The 26,502-nt window shown below is 38.9% G+C and overlaps 1 protein-coding gene across 1 annotated transcript; it reads left to right on the top strand.

Annotated features, from left to right (window-relative positions):
- Nucleotides 1-375: 375 nt before the first annotated feature.
- LOC145988608 (spermine oxidase-like) lies at nt 376-26,502 on the top strand. The gene is made up of 9 exons (XM_083123611.1): nt 376-612; nt 10,427-10,572; nt 11,345-11,651; nt 14,456-14,672; nt 17,114-17,353; nt 18,675-18,803; nt 22,148-22,347; nt 25,061-25,184; nt 26,324-26,502. The coding sequence occupies exons 1-9, from the start codon at nt 542-544 to the stop codon at nt 26,438-26,440; spliced, it is 1,551 nt and encodes a 516-aa protein (XP_082979737.1). The 5' UTR covers nt 376-541; the 3' UTR covers nt 26,441-26,502.

Below are 26,502 nucleotides of genomic sequence, written 5' to 3' on the forward strand. Positions count from 1 at the left end.
TCGCTCGCGTATCTTTTTAGATTCTCTGCTCAGCGCAATGTCTTATGGGAACAAAAGTATACCGACAAAGTACGGTAACAAGTGTCGTCCGAGGCGAAAACTAGCAAATGGGTAGTCATCCAGCGCCAACTAGGGCATTCCTACTGGAAATCCAGTTCCGTGCAATTCGGCCTTAGGGTTGAGTGACAGCTCCTCTCCGAACAGTTGCAACATGGTTTGCATCTGAGCTCCCCTCAGGGCATACAAATTGATACATTCATTTGTTTGCACGCGCGGTCAGTGTACCAATGCGCTTCCCCGTTGCTGTCCGAGAGAGGTGTTCGCCCTAAGTGACGTCACGCGATCCTCGGCAAGCATCGCTGGAAAACTACGAGAGCTACAGGCAAGATAATAAAACAAAAACAATAAAAGGACCTTGAATTCCGGCGTCACAGCCCAGCGAACACACACACAGCTGGCCGACGAGTGTGAGGCGAGGTTGCTGTTTTTTAGCGCTTCATTTCACCTGTCGAGCGAGAAGAGATACACGACCTCCGAGGACATGGAGGCCGGCGTCTTCGCAAGCATTAGCAGGCTCTGCGTGATACTTTGGATACCGACTCTTCTTCGCAGGTATGTGACTGGATTTTTTGTTGTTTATATTCACACACTCATACTATACTCTACACACACCTCCCGATGTAGTCAAATATTATCGTTCGGGAACATACACCTATGTGTACGCCTACATAATCGTTATTGATGGTGCTCTTCCGTTGAATTTTATGCACTCACTCACAGTGATTTATCAACACACCTCTAACCAGTGGCGGATCCAGGAGTTGCACTTGGAAGGGATGATTTTCCAGCAAAGACCATTCAAACCAATATTTACATATGTTTTATGTAAACAGTATGTGGCACTACTCCGTGGTCTACAGGGGTTAACGTGCACAGGGTGAAAATATGGATACTGGGATCGAATTCCGGATAAGTAAAGGGTGCTTATTATTTTCTATCAATATAAAGATACAACGAAACGTGGGCAAACGAAGAAACAATGACCTTTTCTCTAGAATTAACTCCACCTGGTAGAGACAAAAATGTAAAAATACACATAAAGCATTAGGGTTATTACTTATTTATTTATATAATCTTGATTTGAAATGTAGATAACTAAGAGAAGACCTGAACTCAGAATTAGAATCAAATTTAATAATATTAATAAGGATGATAATGGTAATTGATGTTTGACGAATTTTGAGTGTTTAAGTTCACTTTTATACACAGATAGGTTAATCGAACTGGGCCTACAGTTTAAAGTGGGATCTGAACCACTATGTGCCTACAACGAGTATCAAACCTGAGAAATTGATGTTTGATGATACAGTATTTACAAAGAATCCATCCATAGACGTGCCCACGGGGGGCAAGGTTGGGGGCAAATGCCCCCTCCCTAATCATGGATGTCTGCAGATTTTTTCCAGGGAGGGACAAGCAAGGTATTTTTCCAGGGGCATATTACCCCGGAAATGGTGTTGCCCCCTCAAAAACACCACTTAAATTCGAAATAATGCATTCCTGCATCCCCATTATAATAATTAATGTAAATTACTATGACTGAAAACCAAATTATACGTGTGAAATATATGCTTTTAGGTTTACATTAGTTTCTAAAGGTGAGATGTGACCATCCTTGCCTCCCTTCCAGACGTCTATGTCCCTATATTATACTTTCATCTGGAAATTTAGGGTATAGAGGAATCTTATCGCCGTTATTAAACGATATAAAGCTCTTAAAGAAAATCAAGTATTTTGCAACCACAGGGGGGGCAGGGGAGATTGCCCCCCAACGTTGGACGGAAACCAATTCTAGGGGGACAAGGGGGTAAACATTGAATTAAGAGAGAAAGGATAACAGAATCTAAGAGTTGGGTTGAGTTGATGTTTTAAGTCCTCTTTAAGGCTAATCGGGACTGGACCTACAGTTTAAAGTGGGATCCGAACTACTTGTGCCTCCACCGGGTATCCAACCCGGGAGTCCTTGATTACAAGGCGGCGACGCTACCCCTGCGCCATCGGGGAGGCCCCAGAATCTAGGAGTAGCAGGACAAAAGGATACTCAAGATGGATTTAGTTTTCACGTTTTTCTTGCATTATTTTTTCCAGCCGGCCAAGAGCACCTGCAGGGGGGCAGAGAGGGGTAATTGCTCCCCTTCGATTTCCAATTTTATACAAATAAAAATACATTTCGTAAAATTGTCTTGCTCGCTTCGCTCGCAATTTTCTTCTTTTCCTATAATCTTGTAAAGTACAAAGCCGTAGCTAGGGTGCGGCGAGAGTTGGCCCTGGACGCCGAACGATCTAAATGAAAAATAAAATTGTAAAAGAGAATGTCATGTCTAAAGGCCTGCACAAGACCCGGAAGAAACCAGTCTTCCAGGAGGCGCGCCTACAATAATATGCAACACGCACATCATGCCCAGGTTTCGATGCCTGCCAGGTTTTTCTATATAACAGGGTCCTCGATGTAGCCACGATGTAGTCCCTGAAGTCAGTCGCGAGCACTACTGTCAGTGTTGCCTACGGCCATTATGTTTCACCACGCATAGAAATATTTGAATTTCTGCTAGGCGCAGGTGCCTTGAGGTTGTAAAACCATTGGCGTAACAAGGGGTGGGCGAAGTAGGCGACCACCCTGGGACTCGCGCATGTAGGGGCAACCATGAGGTTGATACAAAAAACGCAATAAATGGAAGTGAGAAAAATTGAAAAGGCTAATTTTTGTGGGCAACAAAATTAAAATCTTTTGTTTTTATCTGACTTTGTATTCTAGTTTATCGTTATAATTTGAATGAATACGTCAAATCAGAGGCGGGCGGGAGCTCTAAGCCTCAGGGGCCTCGAAAAAGTATTTTCTTCAATAAAAAGCGCTTTATCTTGGATTTTCTTCAATAAAAAGCGCTTTATCTTGGATTTTCTTGTCTCGTGACCTTGCATAGCCTACCCGATTTTAATATGTTAATGATAAAGAACCTCAAACTGCCACGGAGCAAGGTATAGGGCATTTAAATGCTTCCCTTGTTTTCAACTAAAGAAGGGCATGGAAAATATTAGCAGTTCTTTCATCCTTCCTACAACTTCAGATTCAACTATTGCCCTCTGTAACGGGCACGAAGATGATTTATCTTCCGAATTTCCTGATCAATTTTACGTTCCAGAAATGTCCTTAAATCTAAAATCAAGTGCTTTTGCAAAGTGGCTTCTCCTTGATAGCTCTACACTAGCTTCCAGTCTTCTCTGTATCGCCTTATGTTTGTTTCCTACTCTTCGAGTAACAACCACGGAAAATGAACTATCTTTCTCAAAACTGAAACTTTGGAAAAACGTCTGGAAGGTAGTGTGGGATGGTGGTATCTTTCAGCCCAAATTTAGCGGATTCAGTAATCTCATTTTTGAACATGAAAGGGCAAGATCTAATGTTGTGAAGTAAAAGTGTCATTCGCTGCCCAGAAGTCAGCTTTCTGTTAAGCAAGGTGGTTTGTTTTAAATCAAGATCTATATTGGGGAATTCTCTTTTAAAAAATCACTTCTTGAAATCACTTTAAATAAAATTACAGAATAATGTACACAAGAAATTTGTAGGTATCAGAATCACTTTTTGTGATAGTACATTAATCTCGTAATCATTTAATGATGTTTATTAGGCTCCAATCGTCGCGTATAGCCAAAAGTGACGCAAGAAGCGAATTAAAATGAAGCAAATCAATCAATCAATAGAACAAAGGGTCTCCGGTTTCATAAGGCAGTATGCAAAGCACTCGGTCATGAAGGCGCTCAAGATTAAAATAATAATTGCAACAGAAAACCTGATATTAGAGTATTTTAAGAGTAGGCATATTAACAATTCACGTCAACCAACAATACTTTCACCTGTATTGTGTGATATGTGGTTCTGCCCTAACAATTGATTGATTGATTTACTTTTATTTTGCTTTGCTTTTTGTGCCACTTTTGGCTAATTTGCGAAGGTGGGGATGAGTGATGATACGATGAAATTGATGAATGGACACTGACAAACATCCATGCCCAGACCGGGATTCAAACCCGGGACACCTGGTCTTGTGTATGGGACCGGTGGCCATCCACCGTCGTGAGGAAATTGGGGAGCTACAAATGAGTAGCGTGACGCGGTCACGGAAACCTACAACGACTGAAGGCTTGTCTTGCTGACCACACGTCACCCCATAATTCCGACCTCGGCAGGTATAAGTGAGTCCAGCAGTCGGTAGGTAGGACCTTGCCCTCAGGGACTGTTGCGCCACGGGATATTATTATTATTATTATTATTATTATTATTATTACCATCTTCAAATAAAGCTTTATCGTCGCACCCTGTTTCTCAATCCAAAGAGAGAGAGAGTCGGGGGAGGGTGGTAGGAACACAAAATTCTTCCACTAACTGCTAAGCCTCCAACAGAAAGCTTGCCGGAAACAAGTTTGCGTGATGGCCTTGTCTGCTACTGCCCTCCCTCAATTTCTTATCTATACAGGAGTAATGAAGAGTTTCCAACTCGCTTCCGAGTAGGTAGGAAAAATGGAAGTACGTTTCACTTGATACGATGCAGGGTGGGCGCCGGAACCGCTTGAACAGGTGGAAAAAATCCCGGTCCTCCCCCGCCGGGGATCGAACTCGGGTCTCTCGCATGGTAGTCAGACGCCCCAACGACTGAGCTACCGCGACTCAAGTTTTATATATATATATATATATATATATATATATATATATATATATATATATATATATATATATATATATATATATATATATATATATATATATATAGCACATGGCAGGAGCAATCGCCCTTCCCGTGGATCCGCGTCCGCCTCAAACACCTATATTTTTGCACAAATATCCTTTTTCACCAATGTCCAAATTGCAGTCACTTCGGTGCTATTTCATCCTTATGCTCCCTAAAATTATATTAAGACACCTTTCTCATAATTACCTTCACCTTCCTTGCTTTGTTTTCATCGTTTTGGGTTTGTTTGAGTGTGTTTCTTATTAAGTCCACCACATACACAGAAAGGCTAATCGGGACTGGACCCACAGATTAAAGTGCGATCTGTACCACTTTGTTTGTCCACCGGGTATCGAACTCGGGACCTCTTGATTACAAGGCGACGGCTGTACTTCATCGTTTTCTCATTGCTTTATTTAGAGGTCATAAACAAAAGGTAAAGCTGTCACTTGTTCATTGAACCTTTCCATGAAGGCACATAGGGACGTATGCATCCAAAGTCCCACATGGATTTTTTTTATAAAAGAAGAAAACAGCGTGTTGCAAAATTGATAGCGAAAAATAATATTTTAAAAAAATTACACAGAAGATAGTTTGTTGCAACCTTTACAGAATATGTGCGAAATGTGATGAAATCTACGAGAAACATTGAAATTATTTCCTAAAATACTACATTATTTAGCGACTTTGTATCCATGAGAATCTGTTTAACATGTAATATTTTCCACTTCAACTTGTAAGCAATTTCTGGCAACGATTACTGTTTTTTGGCGTTTTTGTGATTGAGGAAACTAAGGTTGCAACAGATGCAAAATTTGTATGTGGTTCCCCTGCATAGCATCAAATTATGAGCCAACATTTATAAACGAAGGCTACTTTGAGTTTTGAAGAAACTTGCAATTTCTTCCAAAATTTCGAGAGAGGCTCAATCTGCGACCCCGCGAGCCCATGTCTGGTTATCGCCGATGTAGGTAATCACAAATAATACTGTTATCAAATTCCGACGTAGCTGTGTTATTGAAAACAGTAGTATTCCGGGAAAAGAAGTTACAGCCTAGTGAACACACAGTGGCCTGCAAGTGTTAGGGAAGTGCATCAAATGAAAAATTATATTTTTGACATTTTCAGCCATGAAAAGTTGAAAGGGGCAAAATAATTCTAGAATTGCATTATTTTTAAAGAGAAATATGGAGTTCCATCGACCACCATGTGAAAAAAATATATTACTTCAAGTTCGAGGTCCATCTGTCTCAAGCGGGAGTTTCCTCAAAACGAGGTCCCCTAAACAGCCTACACCGTCACAAGACCTAGATAAGCATTTCTTTCTATTCCTTCTTCTTCTCCTTATTCTTCCCCCCTCTCTCTCTCTCTCTATCCTCAATATCTCTGTCGTTATTTCTCTACATCATTCTTTAGCTATTTCTGTATCCCTCTATTTACTTTCTTCCTACACCTCCCCCTCTCTCTCTCTTTCTCTCTCTCTCTGTGTGCGTGTGCATGCATGCCTGCCCGTTCGTTTCTATAACACTGATATATATATGTATATATTGATGTTTGAAATGTCTCATGTTTGCTATTTACGTGGGTACACGTCGTTGACGGGAGATGGGAGAGGACGTCCCCTCTCCACTCCGCAGCAAAAAAAAATGGAAAATGTGTTATGTATATGTCAGATATTGGTGCATTATAGAGCATGCCTCCCAAACACAAACATCAATTCAAAGCTAATGATGCTTGCAGACATGAGGCTGGGCTAACACTCACAAGGTAAAAAAGTTACTGAAGTATGCAGACGACCTATCGGTTCCATCCGGATCAATTTGTACGTCTTCATGAAAAGTCAGCTGTTTTTTCCCACAAGCTTTCCCTTTGTATTTATGTCCTTCATTCACTTCCGTCTTAGTTTACCAAACCGATAACACATAATACTATTCGAGTAGAAATGTAATTACATTCCGTCATTTGTTCATGCATCCCACATGGCCACTCACTCAACGCTTTACTAGCGTTATGTAACACGACGTGCGTTAACGAGAACCATCTAAACAACAACGCATAGACAACTCATTATCACATGGGCCATGTTCCAATCTATATTAAGATATTCTTAGTACTTACGTTCAAGTAAGTAACTGCTTGTCAAGTTTCGTCCTTCACAAGCAAATAAACACACGTGTAAGAAGTCTCTGACATCTGATACTGGTATTGTGTAATGTAAGTTAATAATTAGGTGGAAGTAAGAGATGGGATCAAAAGTAACAGGAATGTTGTCCCTACTGTTAAGGATTAACGAAACCTAAGATTATACTTGTATCCGTGTGGCTATCCCATATACTAGAGAGGGCAACTCGGGAAACCAGGACAAATGCTTCGCGTTCAGAAACAGATATCCCCGACGTTTTCAGTTTTGTCCTATTTGTTTCGTTTCCGAAACTTCTTGCAGATTGTGTGTTAAAATTCTTCCCCAGACTATGCTGAACATAAGTAATAATTCTGGTGCAACGCTTCCTGGTATTTTCTACTTTCTGTCACCTTCGTACAATTGCAAATTGTACCATTGTTTCAAATTGTGAAAAGAAAAATTCCGTGAAAATTTTCAATATTTTTTCCTTCTGTATTCTTTTGGTACGACATTTATGTATCCTTTTCATTTTTCACGGTGTAATTTATCTCATTTTAATCTGTTCCAATTTGTTTTCGAAAATGCAAACATTCATTAGTTTCATTGATTGATTTGGTTTATTTTACTTCGCTTTTCTGCCACTTTTGGCTAATCGCGAAGACGAGGATGAGTGATGATAGCTATGGTGAAATTGATGAAGGGACACTCACGAAGAACAGCCATGCCCAGGCCGGGATTCGAACCCGTGGTCCATGGCGTCGTAGTGCGCTGTGCTAATTACTCCATCACGGAAATCGGCTCTTTCAATAGTTAGAGATATTACCATCGAGCATAGCAATCTCTCCGAACAAGTAACTTTAGGTCGATTGGTATGGCTTCATATATTACAATAGACTTGATACGTTATTTCTAATTTTTATGAAGTTATTTCGTGCAATGTTATTTATTCCCATCAAGTACTAGAATTACTAATTATCAAATTAGTGGTGAAAGAAATCAAGACAGGAACCATAATGTAATTAGAACATCAATTAACTGCTTATTAAATATACTGCTTATTATCATATTTCTAAGAGAAACTAGGTCATAGATTCGTTCCCAACCTACAGCAAAAAGAATTGTTCACCTGAAGGCGAGAGAAGAGGTGCTCTCTAGAAACGTTGTGTTAGGATATGTAGCCATTAGTAAAAAAAAAAAAACAATGAATAATAACATCAGATCTCTTGGATTCATTTGAACATTTTTGGTAACAGGTCCAGGGTACTGTATTTACCATGTCTCCATGCCTATCCTGCGGCTGGTATTGTCCAGTGTCCATGTTACACCCTAAAGACGATTTTTAATAAAGGGGAAAGCAATACCTATGATTATTTTGAGAGACTTGAGGCAGAATTTGTCAATCAAAATAGCATTCGTCTGCCTACGTGCATGCCGATAGGTTTACCAACGCTGCCTGCGTCAACAAAATTACTTTCACTCCTGTGAAAAGAAAGATCTTAAATTTTTAAACCAGGTGGTACAGCACTAACCCAATATCATGATGTCATGATAAATCATGTATGCCATGCTAGGAAGGTTAAACAGTCGAATAGAGGTCCAAAGTTAATTTTTAATTGGCAATTTAAAGCTTCACAGCTTTCTCAAAAACAGACGGATTCAAAACGTGAGAACACATTTGAATTCCTCTCGGTAGCAGTTTTCGAAAGAAGTGCAACTGTAACAAATAGTTCAATGGTTGCCTTGTCAGATTTCGCGGTAGAGTTGTTAGCGTATGAATCCGCAGGTCCTAGGTTCGAATCGTGAGCACAGCGAAGACATTTAAGTTGTTTTTTTTTTTGTGTGTGTAAATCATACATTCTACCTGTGCCCCATGATAAATTATCCTCCTTCTACTAAATAGAGTGTTATCAAGTCTGTTTATGCTACACTGAAATAACTGTGATGTTACTGAGATTGAGAGTAAATAAACCCTCCTTCTTGTCTTATTGTTACCTCCTTAGATCATTGGCTTTCAAGCAACAGCAAATGTATAGGTCTGCCATGTCAAAATTAGGGGTAAAATAACGAAATACTAATGCAATTTTCTCACTAAGTCATGTTGCGTTCGTTATAAGTGACATTTTCTTTTCTACGATAAGTTAACCTTTTTCTTTCTTTTTTTTCAAATTATGAACTGCTATCCTTAAGATGGTAGTTAAATAAGAATTAGTTCCATCTATTATGAACCCTTGCAAGGCTACTGGTCTTGAAGTGTGAATTTTGAATTATTATATGCTTGGAAACAAAAGGTTCTCTAAATTTTTTGAAATTGTAGTTTTAGTTACTAAAAAAAAACGCTCCACAGCTAATATGTTGAGGTGAGGGTATCACTAGTTTTTCACCGGATATGTGTCAAAATAGAATGAGGGTTTGAGAAGAAGGATGTTAGCACATATTCGTACAATGCGGCCATGGAATGATTTATCATGGCCAACTTAACAATACTTTGATAGAAAATAAAAATAGTTCACCAAATTTTCTAGTTTCGGGACACACTGCAGCTTCCATAGATAGGTGTTATGCTTTGGACAAAATAACACGGAATTAGAAGACTGTGTAGGTAAGTCATAAAGTGTTGCGTTGCTTTAAATAAATTAAACAGAGCTGAGAGAGATCTTGTCACAGTGTCGATCACCATCCTTCACAGAATACTTACTAATTTAGAATAGGCAAAGGCACTACAGTACTGCAATCGCAGGGTAGCCATCTTGGCTCCAACTATAATGTTGATTGATCATTCGTAATTCAGCTATAGTGGTTCGGATCCCACTTTAAACTGTACTGTATCCAGTACCGATTAGCCTTACTGTGCATAAAGTGGAACTGACGTGAACGATGACTATGTTTTATTTTCAAGATTATTCTATGTCGCATTCTCCTTAGTGTTTAATTAAATTACACTATTTTGTGAAATGCATCTTGCTGGCTTTAGCTCGGATGAATCTGTGACAAAAACGTATAGCACTTTGTTTGATAGATCTCGTTTTCAACGGACTTTGTTTCAAACTATTATTTCATTTGTTCAGGAATTTTCAAATGGGCGCCCCAAAAAAGTTCGTGGTTTCAATGAGTAACTTCGTAGTAGGTTAATATCTTGAAAACTGATATCAAAACGTAAAATCTTTGTCGCCTTGTGAAAAAGCAACGTATGGGTCGAGGTGAAATTTTGAAAATTGGTGGTGCTCCTGTAACGGGGTGCTTTGTGGGGGATGGGTTCAAAAATTTTAAATAGGAATGTAGTTCAAGTGGCACCTGTGTCTAATGCCAAAAAACAACTTTGCATTTCTCACATTGAGTGTAGTGTACCTTCATCAATTTCATCTAATCATCACTCATTCTTGTAATTCTGAAACAGACTAAGAAAAATCTATAACACTTCATTCATTTGTAAAATCTCCCCGAATCTTTAAAACACATTATGTTGTGCTTCAAGTCGATAGTGTGAAATCATCTAATAATGTTCTTTCTATCCAACCATTAGTGTCGCAAGCATAGATGTGGTGATAATTGGTGCTGGACCATCCGGAATAGCCGCTGCAACACGGTTACTGGAAAATGGTATTGATGACGTCATCATTCTGGAAGCGGAAAATAGAATCGGAGGAAGAATCCATACAGTCCCGTTTGGTAAGCAAATTCCACTTGCTAATTTAGCAAGTTAATGATGTCGTTTCTCGACTGGAAAATATCTATAATTTGAACATGTAACAAGTACCTTTGGGTGTACCGAATGTACAAAGAAACAATAATAAACTTAATTCTACAAAATATTCTCGATTGCTCTGCCCACATGACTGTCTATTTTAACACTAGATACAATATCTACTGATCTCATAAATTACTGGCGGTTTCCGTGGCGGAGTGGTTAGCACAGCGCGCTACGACGCCAGGAGTCCTGGGTTTCAAATCCCAGCCTGGGCATTGGTGTTCTTTGTGAGTATCCCTTCATCATTTTCGTCATATCATCACTCATCCTCATCGTCGAGATTAGCCAAAAGTGGCAGAAAAGCAAAGTAAAATGAATCAATCAAAATAAAAATAAATTTATCAATCATAAACTCATACAGACACCACATTAAAATTTAGGAGACTGAAAGAAATATCAGTTTCTAGTAGGTACAATGAATGGACAATTGAATATCTCGTTCAGTCTGCTCATATGTCTACCAATGATGGTCAACAATTTGTTGATAGTACAATCTGTATTGTCAAGACCTATCGCTAATAAATACAAATGAAAATACATTTTGTGGAAAAATTACGACATAAAAATATTAAATGGAAGAATGTGTATTTATGAAACTGTGGAAGTTACAACGATAAAATTGGCCACCGAAGATCTCGAGTTTGAGCATATCGTGGTTCCACAGTAACGCAGCTGCATTTTCTTTCCCCATAGGTGATGGTGAATCGGTGGAAATGGGTGCACAGTGGGTGCACGGGAAATCCAACAACATTGTCTACGAGCTGGTCGAACCTTACGAACTTCTCACCGTGGACGACGACATAGTCTCTTGCGACTGGACAAATAATGAAACCAGCGCAGAGTATTACTTCTCAGGTAGTACCTACGTCACTTCCAGTGGGAAGATAGTGAACACGGATAATGCTTCAGTCTTCGATGACATGTTGAAGGAGTTGGAAGAACTTCCCTTCGAAGGCGTCAGCAGCCTCTATAAATCTGTAGGATCCTTTTACACATCTGAGTAAGTACCGATAGCAAGAATTGACTAATGTTTCCAACAGTGTGGTGATAATCACTCTCTACAAGAGTGTTCTGCATGAATAAGCTAAGAAATCCATTCACTTCCTTGCTAATACATGTAATCTGTGCATATGAAATTTTCACTAGAGTCACGTCTCTTGTTTACAACCATTTTGTTTTTGCAAAGGTTTCTTATGGAAACCAGCACAGTACATAAAGAAAAGCTGGTGTATATTGCATCTACCAATCTCAGTAGATAACCCTGTCGAACGCAGAGATGCATGCGTAAGAATCTCCCATGTTTGAAAGCTATAATTCTCCGAAACAGTCGGACATGGAACGTTGGCCGGTTCGGACACGAATCGCGACAGTGATCATCCTAAGAGATTCCATTCAGAAGATGCAGGGCAGCGGGTTCTGCACTGAGAAACATCAGTTCGACGGAGAATATGTCCTCCGACCTAGAGACGTCTGATTTTGTATACAGACAATGGCACTCCGTTCTTCCATATGCTATGCCGCTATCGCACGGGGTTTATGCAGATCCTCATCGGAGAGTAGCAGTGCCCTCTGCGTCTCGAGAATGGAACCTGTTCGGATGAACGCCTCCACTGCCGCGATTCGTGTCTGAACCAACCAACTTTCCATGGCGGATTGATTGCGATTCCGGCGTTCGGGCAGTCATCAACCGACATTAGTAGATACAATATACTCCGTCCAATATGCTATCAACTGTCGTTCACAATGAATATATAAAACTATGAGTAATCACATAGCCGTTGTGACGGCTTTATTCGTTTCAAGATCATCAAAACATACGGTATAGTACTAAAATTGCTCATCTTAGTTCACTCGACATGTTTCTATCTATTGTAACATTCTTTAAAATATCAATTTTAAGGTTAAGTTTCAAAGTTATGACATTTTAAATGAATTATTAACTTGCTGGAAACTCAGACCAAAGCCTTACTTTGGTATCTGTAACCACTACATGTAACTTATGTAGTGTAATAAGATCGAACAAGCTTCATTGATAACGATTACCTCTACGCACTGTAATAGCTCATGCGTTATTTCTACATTTTTCAGCTTTCATTTTATACGCGGTCATATCTTGAATATGGCTTGAAAACGCCTTTACGAGAAATTTCTAAAATTTAATACACATTGTGGCAATTTCAGTGCATAATTTGCCAATTTTTTGAGCGTAACAAACCGCCCTCTAGATATTTCTACGGAAACTTTTTGACTCCAGGATATTTCAAGGGTGCTCAAGCTACGGGCGTCGCCAAAAGTGGGATCTAGACTTCCATAAATTAGATTAGCCCATCATAGTAGCCAATGTGAGAAATTTTCAAACAAAATCATGAAGAGAAGAGACGAGAAAGGAAGAAATTGATAGAATGGAAGGGATAGGAGAAAAGTAAAGAATAATATAATTGGAATTGGAGAGAGAAGAAGCAGAAAAGAGGGATTAAATGGGAGATAGAAAGTAATAAATTGAGAGTTACAGAAGATTTGGACAGAAAGAAAGACAGATGGAAGCAAAATGAAAGAGAAAAATAAATAAACAGTGCAAGAGAATATTTTTCTTTATTTAAACTCACTTTGTACATCAGCGTACTAGACCTCCCCGATTGCGTAGAGCTTGTGATCAAGGGGTCCCAGGTTCGATACCCGGTGGAGGCATATTGTGGTTCGGATCTCACTTTAAACTGTAGGTCCAGTTCCGATTTGGGGTGTAAGGGGTGACCTTCCACGTAGTGCACCCAAATGTCAACCTCACTTCCACGTTAGTACACCCTGGACTGAAGACTAACGAGGCTCTGGCGACTGGCCCCATGGCCAGTATAATTTTGTTTGTATTGTCCTGTTGTCCTTATGTGTGCTGAGTGCCCGTTTACAGCCTCAGCTTTTAACAGAAGTCAGAACATTTTAAGATTTTTAATTATGCAACGTTAGAGTTGTTCTTTGTAATGATAAGGGGCTGGCCCCCGTATAATGTGACGGGAGCAAAATAGCCTAAGTGAAGACGCTCCCACAATTTTAAAATCAAAATCAAAAAATCCAGTTCCGATTAGCCTTACTATGCATGCAGTGGACTTAATTAAAATAACAACTAAATCAAAACATGAGCGTACGTATGATTTCTTTTCCGGGGGAGGACTGTAATTGTTAAAGTGGACATCACATAGCTCCATTCTAGGTAGGGTCAGTATACAGTATGAAATATTTCGTAAGTTGTTGAAAGACAAGACTGGTAATCGGGAGTTTTCTTTAGGAGAATTTACATTTCCCACTTTGTTTTTCGTGTGTTCTTTACTCCCTTTTTGCAAACTATGATTTTCTCAAAATTTCGGTAGGGGTTGTAAGCCCATCAACTCCCCCATGAGTACGCCAATGCTCACATAAGCTAATAGGAACCGGCCACACAGTTTAAATGGGATCCGAAACACTGTGCAATATCCCTCCACCGGGAATCGATATCTTGATCTATGTTTCAAGATAACAGCGTTAACACTACGCCATCTGGTAGGCCCTCGATGATAAGAGGAGAGAATGAACGAAGATTAAATCAGGCAGAAAGAAACAGTGAAACGAAGGGGGGAAAGCACAGGAGCAGATAGCCCATCCTAACAACATTCTTGACCATAGAGGTATGTCACTCCACATCAACAAATATCTATTTTATAACTAAAATTGGCAGAAAGCAATCAGCAGATCGCGTTGTGTTACCTTTTCTTTCATATTTTCTTGGATTTCACCAAGTAGAATTTTTATTATCTTTTAATGCGCCTCTTTAAGATTCCACAAGATATTGGTGCAACAAGGCATGACCAGCGAAGAGGACATCAGGAACGGAACAATGTTCCTCGGGTGGTTCCACAGGTTGATAAACAATGTCGACGGGTGTGATGACTGGAACCAATTGTCCACCACTACCTTCACAGAGTATTGGTATTCCGCTGGAGGAGATATGAGTTGGAGGACAAACTATACGACGCTGCTTCACATTTTGATGGTAAGCGTTTCAAATCTTTGAAATAATCAGATCTAACAACCTGGCCTGATTTAAATCTCTGATCGTTCTGTAGTTATGTTGATTTGCTTCTCTCAAATTCATTTAATTTTACATATTTTTTGTCGAAATGCCAGTACAAAGCTTATTTTTTTACATCCTCATCAGCGATGCAGACCTCAAATAACGTATGTGGAATCACAGATTGATGTAAACTCCAAACACATACATAATTATGGGGACTGTGAGTGTGGGTGTGTAATGAAAAGTATTAGTAGGGATTGAAAAAAATTCACGAATATTTTTTAAAAATATCGGAAAGATGCTTTAGGGATAGATGGTTTGCCACCGTTTTTTATACATAATAATTATTCTCTGTGGATGTATTGGAAGAGCAAAAATATATACAGCCCCAAATGATGGCAGAAAGTGTCTTGTTCTGCCAAAGTCGGAGCCTATGATCATCATTAACATTCACTGGTCTACTATACCATGTACTCTTTTAGAAGGAACATGAGTTAAGCCAATACGCAGCCATTGCTATTGCGGTGTTGCCAAAGTAACTGCTAGCGAAAGGGAAAGACAGAGAATTCGCTGTGTCCAATATTCAACTTTTATATATAATGCATACACAGTATATATGAGTACAGTGAAATAATATAGTGAATAATATTTCTATACAGGATTATAATATCATATTACTGCATAGAAGCATATAAGAACTCAAATGACTCAGACTCGCAATGTTCGAGAACGCCCGCGACAATGAAGGCTCATTGTGTATATTGAGACGAATTTAACACCCATTGTTTTCTCAAAGAAACACAACAACTCAGTTGTGTCAAAACGGTGGCAACGAAAAACAGAGGGAAGGAAAATGAAAGGGTAATTGGGTGTTGAGACGTGCTGTTTGCTAGTGCTTCTTCAAGAAACGATAACTCCGGCTATAGGTAACGGAAATTTATGGGACTTAGACAGTCAGGTTCTAAATGTCTTGTCCCATCTTATGGTGAACCTTAAAGTGGCGAGTTTCATGAAAACTTCTTGCGCGCACGGAAAATATAGAACACTGCGATTAACTTGCGCGCCGAAGTTTCCTAACTGTACAACGTTGCACTGCTACCATTGGCTAATCGCCACGGACAGAATCTGCGTGCCCCCACCCGATATCATTTCTTTGTGAAGGAAGAATAAAATTAGGGGAGGTAGCAGGACATGTCTCTACCTCGTCTCGAAACAAGACGACAATGAGACGAGACGCTACGGTATTTGTCGAGACGATACCTAAAGCGAGGCAGATGCCTGTAAGTTCGAGAAGAGACCGTGACATACTGTCCTAGGTTCTAATCTCGTTTTATGAATAAATTAGAACGGAAAATGTACGGAAATTTCTTCTAAATAAAATCTAGCTGTTCCATGCAACTTCTCATTTAATTCATATATAAGGGGGCGTATATTGTGGACTATCTGCGAAACCCAAGACTCAGCGACTAAAATAAGGAAGAAAAATCGATTAGAAAATATTCATATACGTGTATGTATGTTCTAAGAAAATTGTTTCGTCAGTGAGCGGATTTTTTTTTTTTTAACGCAGAGCGTGTGTGTGGTGTAGTGAGTGAGTGAATTGTGTTTTTGTTGCGACGGCTGAAAGACGTTTCTCTGCTCTTAAGAGGATTAAATCATATCTCAGCACAGTTTGAGCAATTTGGCTGTTCTATTGATCGAGAAAAGCATTCTTCTGAAAACTCGTTTTCAGAAGAAACATTTTCTGAATACGTGACCATGAAATTTACCCGAAAGGAGAGAAGAATGAAGTTCCTGTTCAAATATAGTATTGAAGGTGATAAGTTTACACAATGTTACATTTTATACTCGCTTGTAGACCAACAAAAATATTTGACAACATAGACGGTCGCTATTTTTTTTCATAAATACGCATGAAACACACTTTCCTCGCTGATGATACATTTTCATAATTATTTGCGAGGTACGTATTTTTAATCGCAATGTCACAACACTTCAAAATCATAAAAAAAAAGTGAATGAGAAAGGGGCCCCAACTCAGAAAATTTCTGTTTGCCTGTGGTAGGATAGCCCCGGTTTTGAACATAGAATATGCCACTGATTGATATGTGACACGTATTATGGGATTTCATTTGCTTCAAATACTTGCATTGTTAACAAATTTAATAAATGTTTCTTACATGTTTGTCACTCTATTTCGAGACGCGAGGTGGCACTGAGAACGAGGCAGACATTTGCAACTTGAGAAAAGGAGTCAAAGAACAAGGCAGGACTCGTCTCGGTTCCGCCCCTAATAAATATACCCCCTTTCTCTTCAACCACCCCTCCTCCAAATCTCCTAAAACGTAAAAATGCTTGTGTCAATCTCCATCTAGGCACAAGGGCCTTTTGTCAACTTTAATTTAGTTTCACTTTTGCAGAAAAAATATCCCTACCCAGAGAACGCTCTGCCTTTGGAGGAGAAGATACATTTAGGAAAGGAAGTGACTAAAATCATATGGAACGATACAGCATCGAACCAAGCCACCATAGAATGCAAAGACGGGAGCACGTATAACGCCAGTCACGTCATAGTAACTATGTCACTGGGTGTGCTAAAAGAAAAGGCAGAATCGATGTTCGAACCAGGATTGCCGAACGAGAAATTAAACGCCATTAAAGTAAGTACCCACATGAAGGACAATCGCCACAAAAAAGAGGGTTTTTTTTATGTCTGAAGTAGATTAACGTAACACTTGGAGCATTTTGTATAGTTCATGATATTACCGCTAGACATTAGGTCAACCTACATCAAATACTCAAAAAAAAAGTTTGCATTTTCAAAGAGCTACAACTAAAAGAGAAAACCAATAAAAGAGCTCAAATATTTCCTGTGAAAACTTTGGATGAATATCTATCCTCTAAAAAAAATTAGGAGCCTATAGCTGTGACATTACACATTACTTCCCTGCTATAAAAGACCTCAAACTTTGACGTTCGTCAAAAAAAAAATAGTTTGGCCTTAAATCACGTGAATTTGTATTAGAGATGATAAAAAAAAAAGGTACAGGACATAAAATGTAGCTTTAAATGTACTGAAAACAATGTTTTTACCCCAACTTTCTATCATTTTCCTTAAATGCCTTTCAACTTTATCGTAACTGCGTGCAAAAGTTAAAATGACGAAAGTCGAAAAACATAAATGGTCGTCATATTGAAACGAAGTCAAACAAAAATAAAATAATGCCTGTTTTGAACTACCATTGCACAGGGGTTAGAGTTACATTTTCTTTTTATTAATGAGGCAAGTATGTTCCAATGCTGGGACAGATTGAATACATTACGTTAATGTTAACGCAATATAATAATATTTTCAAAATTCTATAAAAAATATCTCGTTAAAATATGTTAAACATGCCCTTCGGAATATCTAGCTACTATGAAACATTCAGCACAAAATTTTCCTGCAGCTGGTGTAAAAAAAAGGCATGTCTTCTTCATGTCCTTAATTAAGATATATACATATATATATATATATGAAGGTTTTCAGTACTGTATCGTAGTTCAAGTGAAGTATTAAAAACTGCTGTGAGTTTTGTTCGCTCCGAAAATGTAGTGAAAGCAGAACCAGAATTTGGAGCTACCCCGAGATATTGAACAATTTGAAACGTATTGATCGATTGGGCTCAAATGCAATAGTAGATGAGTAATCTGAGGCACCTGCTTACTGTATGAACAAAATGTGATTTTATATTAAACTTTTTTTAATTTTTCACATATTAGCACATTGAGTATCATTACTTCATCATTGCTTTTGTCTGACTTTCTCAAACCAGCAGTAAATAATACATGTACGGAGTGACAAAACTTCACTTGTGTTTGAAAATTTTACCACACTTTGCTATAGGGTTCAGCTTCAGGTTCAGCTCCCTCTTCCACATTATGAATCCTGGATACAGTACTGCTAAGTCAGTGATCTTTACAGTATACCCTTGCTTACAGGGACTGGGATTTGGAGTCGCGAATAAATTCTTTCTCAAGTTCCCGCACCGTTGGTGGAGCAATACCACAAGAGGATTCAGTCTGCTGTGGGAAGGAGACGCTGACAGCAGCACAGAAGTAAACCCTCAGGTAATGTTCTGCAATTTTATGTACTTCTCTTAAACTGAATGCAATAGTATGATTAGGCTGTTTCGAGGAATTATTTGTTCTATTAATAGCAGTTCTTTTAGCCGAATTGATCGATACATTTGACATGCCAGAGCCTCGTTGACTTACTTACTTGATTTAATTTCTGTTGCTCCTTTTGGAGCATAGGACATCTGTGAAACTTCTCCATCTGGTCCTGTTGACAGCCATATTCTTAATTTTTTATTCCATGATTTTCATACTTCCAAGGCTTCTTCTTCAATTGATTTTTTTCCAGATCTTCCAGGTCTTCGGTTTCCCTAAGGATTCCAGTCTCATGCAGATTTCTCTATGGATTGATTGATTGATTGATTTGATATTTTAAGTCCACTTTATACACAGCAAGGCTAATCGGGACTGGACCTACAGTTTAAAGTGGGATCCGAACCACTATGTGCCTCCACCGGGTATCGAACCCGGGACCCCTTGATTACAAGGCGACGACGCTACCACTGCGCCATCGGGGAGGCAATTCTCTATGGATTCAGCAGGTTTCCGAAGAGTATGTCCATTCCATTTCAACTTCCGTTTTTCTTATCTGGATATCAATTGGTTGTTGGCTGGTGACTTCCCGTTATTATGTCAGGCCATTTTATATTTATTATCCGCAGTAGGCACCTATTATACGGTTCTTTTGAATCGCCTCTTCTTTCTGCTTCTTCAGCTATCTGTGCTTGATTATCTACCCAGTTTCTTTTGTCTCTTCTAACACTTTTTTTCACTCTTTTTATCTATTTCTGTATATTCTGCATGTGCTATTGCCTTCTACTGACGTGTTCTGCTTTGATTGACCTTATTCTTGGCTTGTTTTCTAGCTTCTATTTCCTCCCATGTATTTTCTGACATCCATTCTTTCTGTTGATAATTCCTAAATCTAAGCAACTTTTTAATAGTTTCGATATAGCTCTAAAAGCGTTCCAAGTTTCTTCGATATCTCTAGCTGTTGCTCTTTCATCTTCTGTGAATGTGGAGAATGCTTGAAAGCGGTTTAATGATTCTAGCTTAAATTCTTGTAGCTTTCTTTTATCATGTAGTTTCTGTATCTCAAACAATTTCTTCCTTGTTTCAAACTTTTTGACATCTGATGTTATCTTAAATTGAAAGTATGCAACTACAAGGTGGTGGTCCTTATATATCAACTGAATATTCCCACAGAACTCCGAGTAGAGATACATTATGAAGATCATGGCAGACACGAAAACTATCGAGCATTGTGGCCCACATCAACTTTTATTTATACTGACGGGTCGAAGTCTGCAGACGGAGTGGGATGTGCTTTTAACATACCATCTCATACCATCAGTCAACAATTTTCTCTCCCACCAGATATGTATATCTTCTCGGCAGAATGTTATGCTATGTTTAAAGCATTACAACTTGCCCTAGAATTACGACTCGATCACTCTTTAATTCTCACGGACGCATTGAGTGTACTTCAAGCACTATCACGAACAGGCCGGGCAGCATATAAGTTAACTGTCTTTCCCTATCTTATCCTCCGAACCATGCTAGAACTTCAAGAAAAGGGTCTGTCAGCGACCTTTACGTATATTCGAGCACACAGTGACCTCAATAAATTTCAAGATCGCGTTGATGTAATGGCTAAACAAGCGAGAACGAAAGAACAGGTTACCCCGATGCGTCTGCCGTATACTGACCTTCTCCCACGGGTCAAAATCAAATTAGAAAAACAATGGAACGATTGGTGCATCCAACAACTACAAAGTACCAGTACCTGCCTATAAGTGGCATGCCCAAGTCGGAAACAAATGTCCTTGGTTTCAAAACATGAATTTACCCCATGCAGTCTTAGTGTTTACCATGCGAATGCGTACCGGTCACGTCGTTATACACCCCAGTTCATATACAGTACCGGTAACTTCCTGTCAGTGTGGAGAACCTTCACAATCACTCACCCATTTGTTTCTCCAATGCACACTTCGGCAAAAACATCCCAATAGTCTTTATAATCAATTACAACGTGTGAATATCCCATTTCCGATGTCCCTTTCGACTCTACTTTACGAACCACGGACTGACGTCATGTGGATCTTGTACAGCTTTGCACGGAAACACAAAATCGTAACGTAAACAAACACAGATTTAAAATGTAAACAAACTTTCACATAACAAAACACGAACGTGTTTCGCCTTTAGAGACATCATATCAGAAAAAGAACAGTGTTACTAAAGTGTAGGTGTTCTTTAAGAAAAATGAACTTCTACGTACCAATTAGGACTTCTGGCAGGAAATCGCTAATAGGCGGTGTGTGCTAAACAAAGAAGACGACGATGACAAGGTGGTGGTCACTGCCAATATCTGTGCTCAGTATTCCTTACATTTAATAAGAATCTTCTGAAATTTTTACTAACAGCAATATGATCAATTTGATTTTTTGTGCTATGATCTGGGGACACCTATGTAACCTTGTGACATCTTTTATGTATAAAGAGAGTCCCTCCAATGACTAAATCATGGTATGCACAAACATTTATAAACATCTCTGCATTTTCATTCATATCTCATAATCCAAACCTTCCCATTGCTTGTTACAATCATTCATTATTTGATCCTACTTTTGCATTCACATCTCCCGTCACTATAACAACATCTCTATTCTTCACGTTCTGTATAACTGCATTAAGTTCTTGGTATAATTATTCTTTCTTATACATCTCTGATGTTTCTGTTGGTGCATAACATTGGATTATTGTTACATTTCTAATTCTCGTTCTAAAACGTGCAACCATTACTCTCTCTGAGATAGGATTCCATTCCATAAGGCTTTTCTTCGCATTTCTACTAAGAAGAAATCCTACACCATTCCTATGCTCAGCATTTTCTCCAGTTATCCCAGAGTCAAGAAATGTGATTTAATCATGTGCCACCATCTCTCGAAAGTATGTCCACGTTATTTCACTCAAGCCAAGAATATCTAACTTGTACTTCTCCATCCAGATGTCAGAACCTCATTACTCTGCAACAATGCGGTCCAAGGTGTAGGTACATACACTACGTGCTACTTCCATAGAAAAATTGTTCATTTAGAAGAGCTTAATATTAAATGCTAAATGTTCTATTTAGATTAATTACACATTGTATTTTTCAATTGTCACATATACCATGCACCATGTATACAAATACTACACATAAAAGTGTTAAAATAATTATCCAGTTTGTATTTTCACGTGATCTTTGTAACTAAAACAGAGTTGACAACCAGGGATATGATGTGATAGCTTCAAAGTTACGTTCGAAATCTCATTCCTTGCTTCTCTCTGAACAGAACATCGCCACTTGGAAGTATGAGATCTCCTACTTCAGTGACGTTCTAAGCAAACCGTCCTTGATGATGACGTTCATTACCGGTGATGCAGCGAGAATGACAGAGACTCTTCCAGATGAAGAAATCGTTTCAACTTTGATGTCTGTACTGAGACAAATGCTCCCCAACCAAGTTATCCCGGAACCTGTTGCTTTTATTAGGTAATGTTCTTGTGTGCATTCCATGTGATCTAAAGGCTATTCTTTAAATTTTCAGCTCGATGATACACAATCCTCATCTTAAAACGTGAAACATGAAAGATTTAAGGAATCTATATTATGTTCCAAGTATCTACACAACTCAGATTGAAATTCGCCTGTAGATCCATCCAGGGTCCCGGGTTCGAATTTCGACCTGGGCATGGGTGTTCTTTGTGATTGTCCCTTCAACGATCTCATCTTCATCTGCACGATTTGCCAAAAGTGTGAAGAAAACCATCTCAATCAATCATTTCTCACAACTTTAGTAATGAGGTTGGTTTTTCGAGACATGATTCTTTTCTGGGAAAACAGTTTGCCGAGACAGGCACATGTGACACTTAGATGGCACTTTTGCAACATCAACATGGCGTCTTCCATTTGATGCATTCCGCACATCACATTCTATCAACACACTGACGATTTCCCTGAGGTAATATGACCTAATGAGAGTTACGCGATGGGCTGGTAGAAGTGACCAAGATAGGAATATCACCTTGCATTTGATAATTTGATACAGTACCAAGTGACGGATTTCCATTTCCATCGCAAGAACGAAGTAAATGTAAACAAATACACGAAACTTATAAGAAATCCTATTGGTTGTTGCAATCACAGCTATGCACGTACTAAAGCCATACCACTCAAAGAAGCTGCTATAGGGGCTATCTACGAGTAAACAAAAACATATCGAATGGCACAATCGATTGTGGAACTGTAGCACAACTTCCGGTTCACGGCGGCCGGGTAATTCAAGCGCATACTTGTGGCATTTCTTCTCGTTTTGTATACCGGATGAAATGGATCATATAAAAGCACTTGACGACAAGGAGAATAAGAGATATCAGGGCAAAATAGAGGCCTTTGCATATCAATTGGATGAGCAACTAGGAAGTAATACGGCATTATTCCAAGATGAGATCAATTTGCTGTCGTCGTTTCATTGGCGATAAGCCTGCATACGTGTATTTAATAGAAAGTAATTTTTCCTACAGAGCGAGAGCGCTTAAATGCTTATGTTTTAAGTGAAAAAGTGCGAGATGTACGAACATATAAAAAACGGGAAAAGGAGCTTATTTTCTTCTTCAGTCAGGGCGAGTCAGTGGGATGCGGTAATGCAGACTTGCTGGTTTCGTTCCTGATTGAACGCAGAAATACAAAACGCTTATTGTTATTTTAAGTCAATTTTCTGCTATTTGTGTTAAATAAACATGACGATGAAGATGAATAATAAACTGGAAAAATTAATGATGGGACAAACACAATGACACACCATTGCCTCACCATTCTGTTCAAACCTAGGACCTCTTTTCTATCAATGTTGATTTGATTGATTGAGTTCGTGTTTTAAGTCCACTTTGTGCACAGTAAGGCTAACCTGGACTGGACCTACAGTTTAAAGTGGGATCCGAACCACTATATGATTCCAACGGGAATCGAACCCGAGACCCCTTGATTACAAGGCGACGACGCTACCACTGCGCCATCGGGGAGGCACTATTTATCAATGTTGAAAAGATTTCCATTGCAAAAGTCGAAAATTAATAATAGTACCCACACTTAATTTTCTGGCTACCCAAAAAATATTTCCTCTGGTTGCACAAAAATTTATTTTCTCTGGTTACAAACACACAAAAATATCTGGTTACTCAAAAATGTAATACAGTTCGTGTGTACTTCACGTAACCTATCTGACTATGACCGAGCATCTGTTGAAAGGAAAAGTAATATTTTTGCTCATATTACCAAAACAGAGAGAAAATTGAGATTTGAATGATTTCTCTTCTACCTTTAATGAAGTGCAATGGGTGCGAGATGCAAAATTTTTGGTTGGGAAGGAAACAGGATGGGGTATTTTTAAAGTCCTGATGTTCAAAACGGGGAAAAATAATGTTATTTCTCGACTAAATTGGGAGATTATAGGAGCGGAAAATATTCAACATTACCCGATACTAAAAAAAATGTTAATTATACACACAATTTCACCCCCGGGTGATGATTTATTTTGCATTTCTGGAATAAAAACTGCTAATTTCAATAAATTTCGGACAAAAAAAAATATGTAGGGAATAAACTACTTTTAAACTCTAACATTTTTTCCGAAGTTTGGATCGGAACGGGATTTTTTTTTTCAGGTCCTGTACATCCGTTGTCATTACTGCGGAGTCTACTCCTGCTAATGGGCTTCCAATTTTTACGCCTTACAGCTTGAATGCAATAACTTTGGCACCTAGATCTCGACGAAATGGATGAAGAGAGATCCGTGAAAGAATATTTAGCCCTGATCGTAGTTTACATCCTCCTTGTACACACCCATTCGTTCCTTTCATACATGACACAATCTCAGCTCCCTTTAGCGGCATGTTGTGAGCCTACGAACCGGAAGTTGTTGTGCTACAAGTATGGCGTCCGCGCGAAGTCACTTCCTTCCGGTGGATAGCCCCTATACTACGTAGAATTGTGGGACCTTATATTACGAACTGTACGGCTACGACCAATACGACCATGGGCAAAATAACACCACAATTAACACATAGGAAAGGAACTATTTCTCATAAGTAATCTAGTTTTGTTTGCATTAACATCGTGGAGTTCGTCTCTGACTAATAAGCATATTACATTCATATTTGAAGCCGCTTCTGACTCCATCTATGACCCTCCTTTCTCACTCCGGCAGGTCCAAATGGTCTACAGATGAGCACTTTCGAGGATCTTACAGTTACAGAAGTCTTGACAGTGATGCACTAGACACATCGGCAGAGAAACTAGCGGAGCCAATTTTTAACAGAGATGGAAGGACTGTAAGTATATTTCTTTTTTTATTCCTTGACTAACAGATGAGCTCATGATTACTTTCATTAAATATATGAACTAGAGAGTGGAACTAAGTTTCAAGTCTCATGGCAACCTCTGGGAAATGAGGGACAAAGGAAATAGTCCAAATTTGGCAGAATAAATCTTCCGAAGTGGAACACAAGGTTTCCACTGACCTTGAAGTTCTAGAGAACATTGAAAACTAAAATAAATGAAGCTGTGACTAGAAATGTCAGGGAAGTTTGTAAAAAAATATTTAGAAACCTAGAGAAACCACGGAATGTTAAGACGATTGTTATACATGACATGAATGTGGCTTTTTCAAATATTTGTTAACACTTATTTGCCGCAAAAGCTGTTCCTTTAATCAAAATGTACTTTCAGAAAACTGTATATGTTGCAATCAGAGTCAATATTAAATGTAGAGCAAGAAAAATATTGTTTTGTAAAGGAACACATTAGAGTGTCGTTTACGTTGAAAATTCAAGCACACTAGATTACAAACATTTCCAACAGTTTTTCCATTTCTAGCATCTTCAGTAATAAAGGAGTTTTCCTATGGTACCGGGCATTATAATTACTTTCTCTGTGTGTGTGTTCTCAGTTATATAAGAGTGTTATATTTTATTTTTATATTATTCCCTTTTAAAACTCTTTTTATCAATATTGTAAAATATTTTTCATAATGTTAGTACATTCCGTTTAATAACGAATCCCAGTCTAGTTCACTGTACGTTTTGGCTCATCTGCACTCGCACGTCTAGTTAGTTACACGGTGCAACACCGACTCATCTACTTCGTTGATTTTGTGTCAAGTAGTGTATTTGGTATCTGCACCGTTTGCACTACGTTCTGGAGCGGTGAAACGTGTGGTGTATGGTAAAGTGGTGCGTGCTAATCAAATGGACCTTTGAAGCAGCAGATAGGCACTTGTTGAATCTTCTGAACTTGAACACTATTAACAGCTATTCGTCTACTTGCTTAAACGTCATTCCCTTGCACCAGCCTGACACCGGGAAACGCATGCACTACACCTAATGTCAAAAAGTGGAGCAAAGTAGACGGGACTGATAAAAACAATTTCCAATATGTTTATCTAATTTTATCAATTCATGAATTCTTTCAGTTTCTACAGTTTGCCGGTGAAGCCACCAGCAGCCACTACTACTCCACGGTGCATGGTGCAGTGGGTTCAGGGTGGAGGGAAGCAGACCGCCTGATTTCAGAGCGGAAACTGGACTAGTGTGCTGTTAAAGAAATTCCACTTTTATCGTTGTTTATGTTAATTAAATGCATCTTTCTTGT

This window comes from Lepisma saccharinum, chromosome 1, assembly GCF_977018435.1.
Source record: "Lepisma saccharinum chromosome 1, izLepSacc3.1, whole genome shotgun sequence".
In the NCBI taxonomy this organism is placed as follows: domain Eukaryota; kingdom Metazoa; phylum Arthropoda; class Insecta; order Zygentoma; family Lepismatidae; genus Lepisma; species Lepisma saccharinum.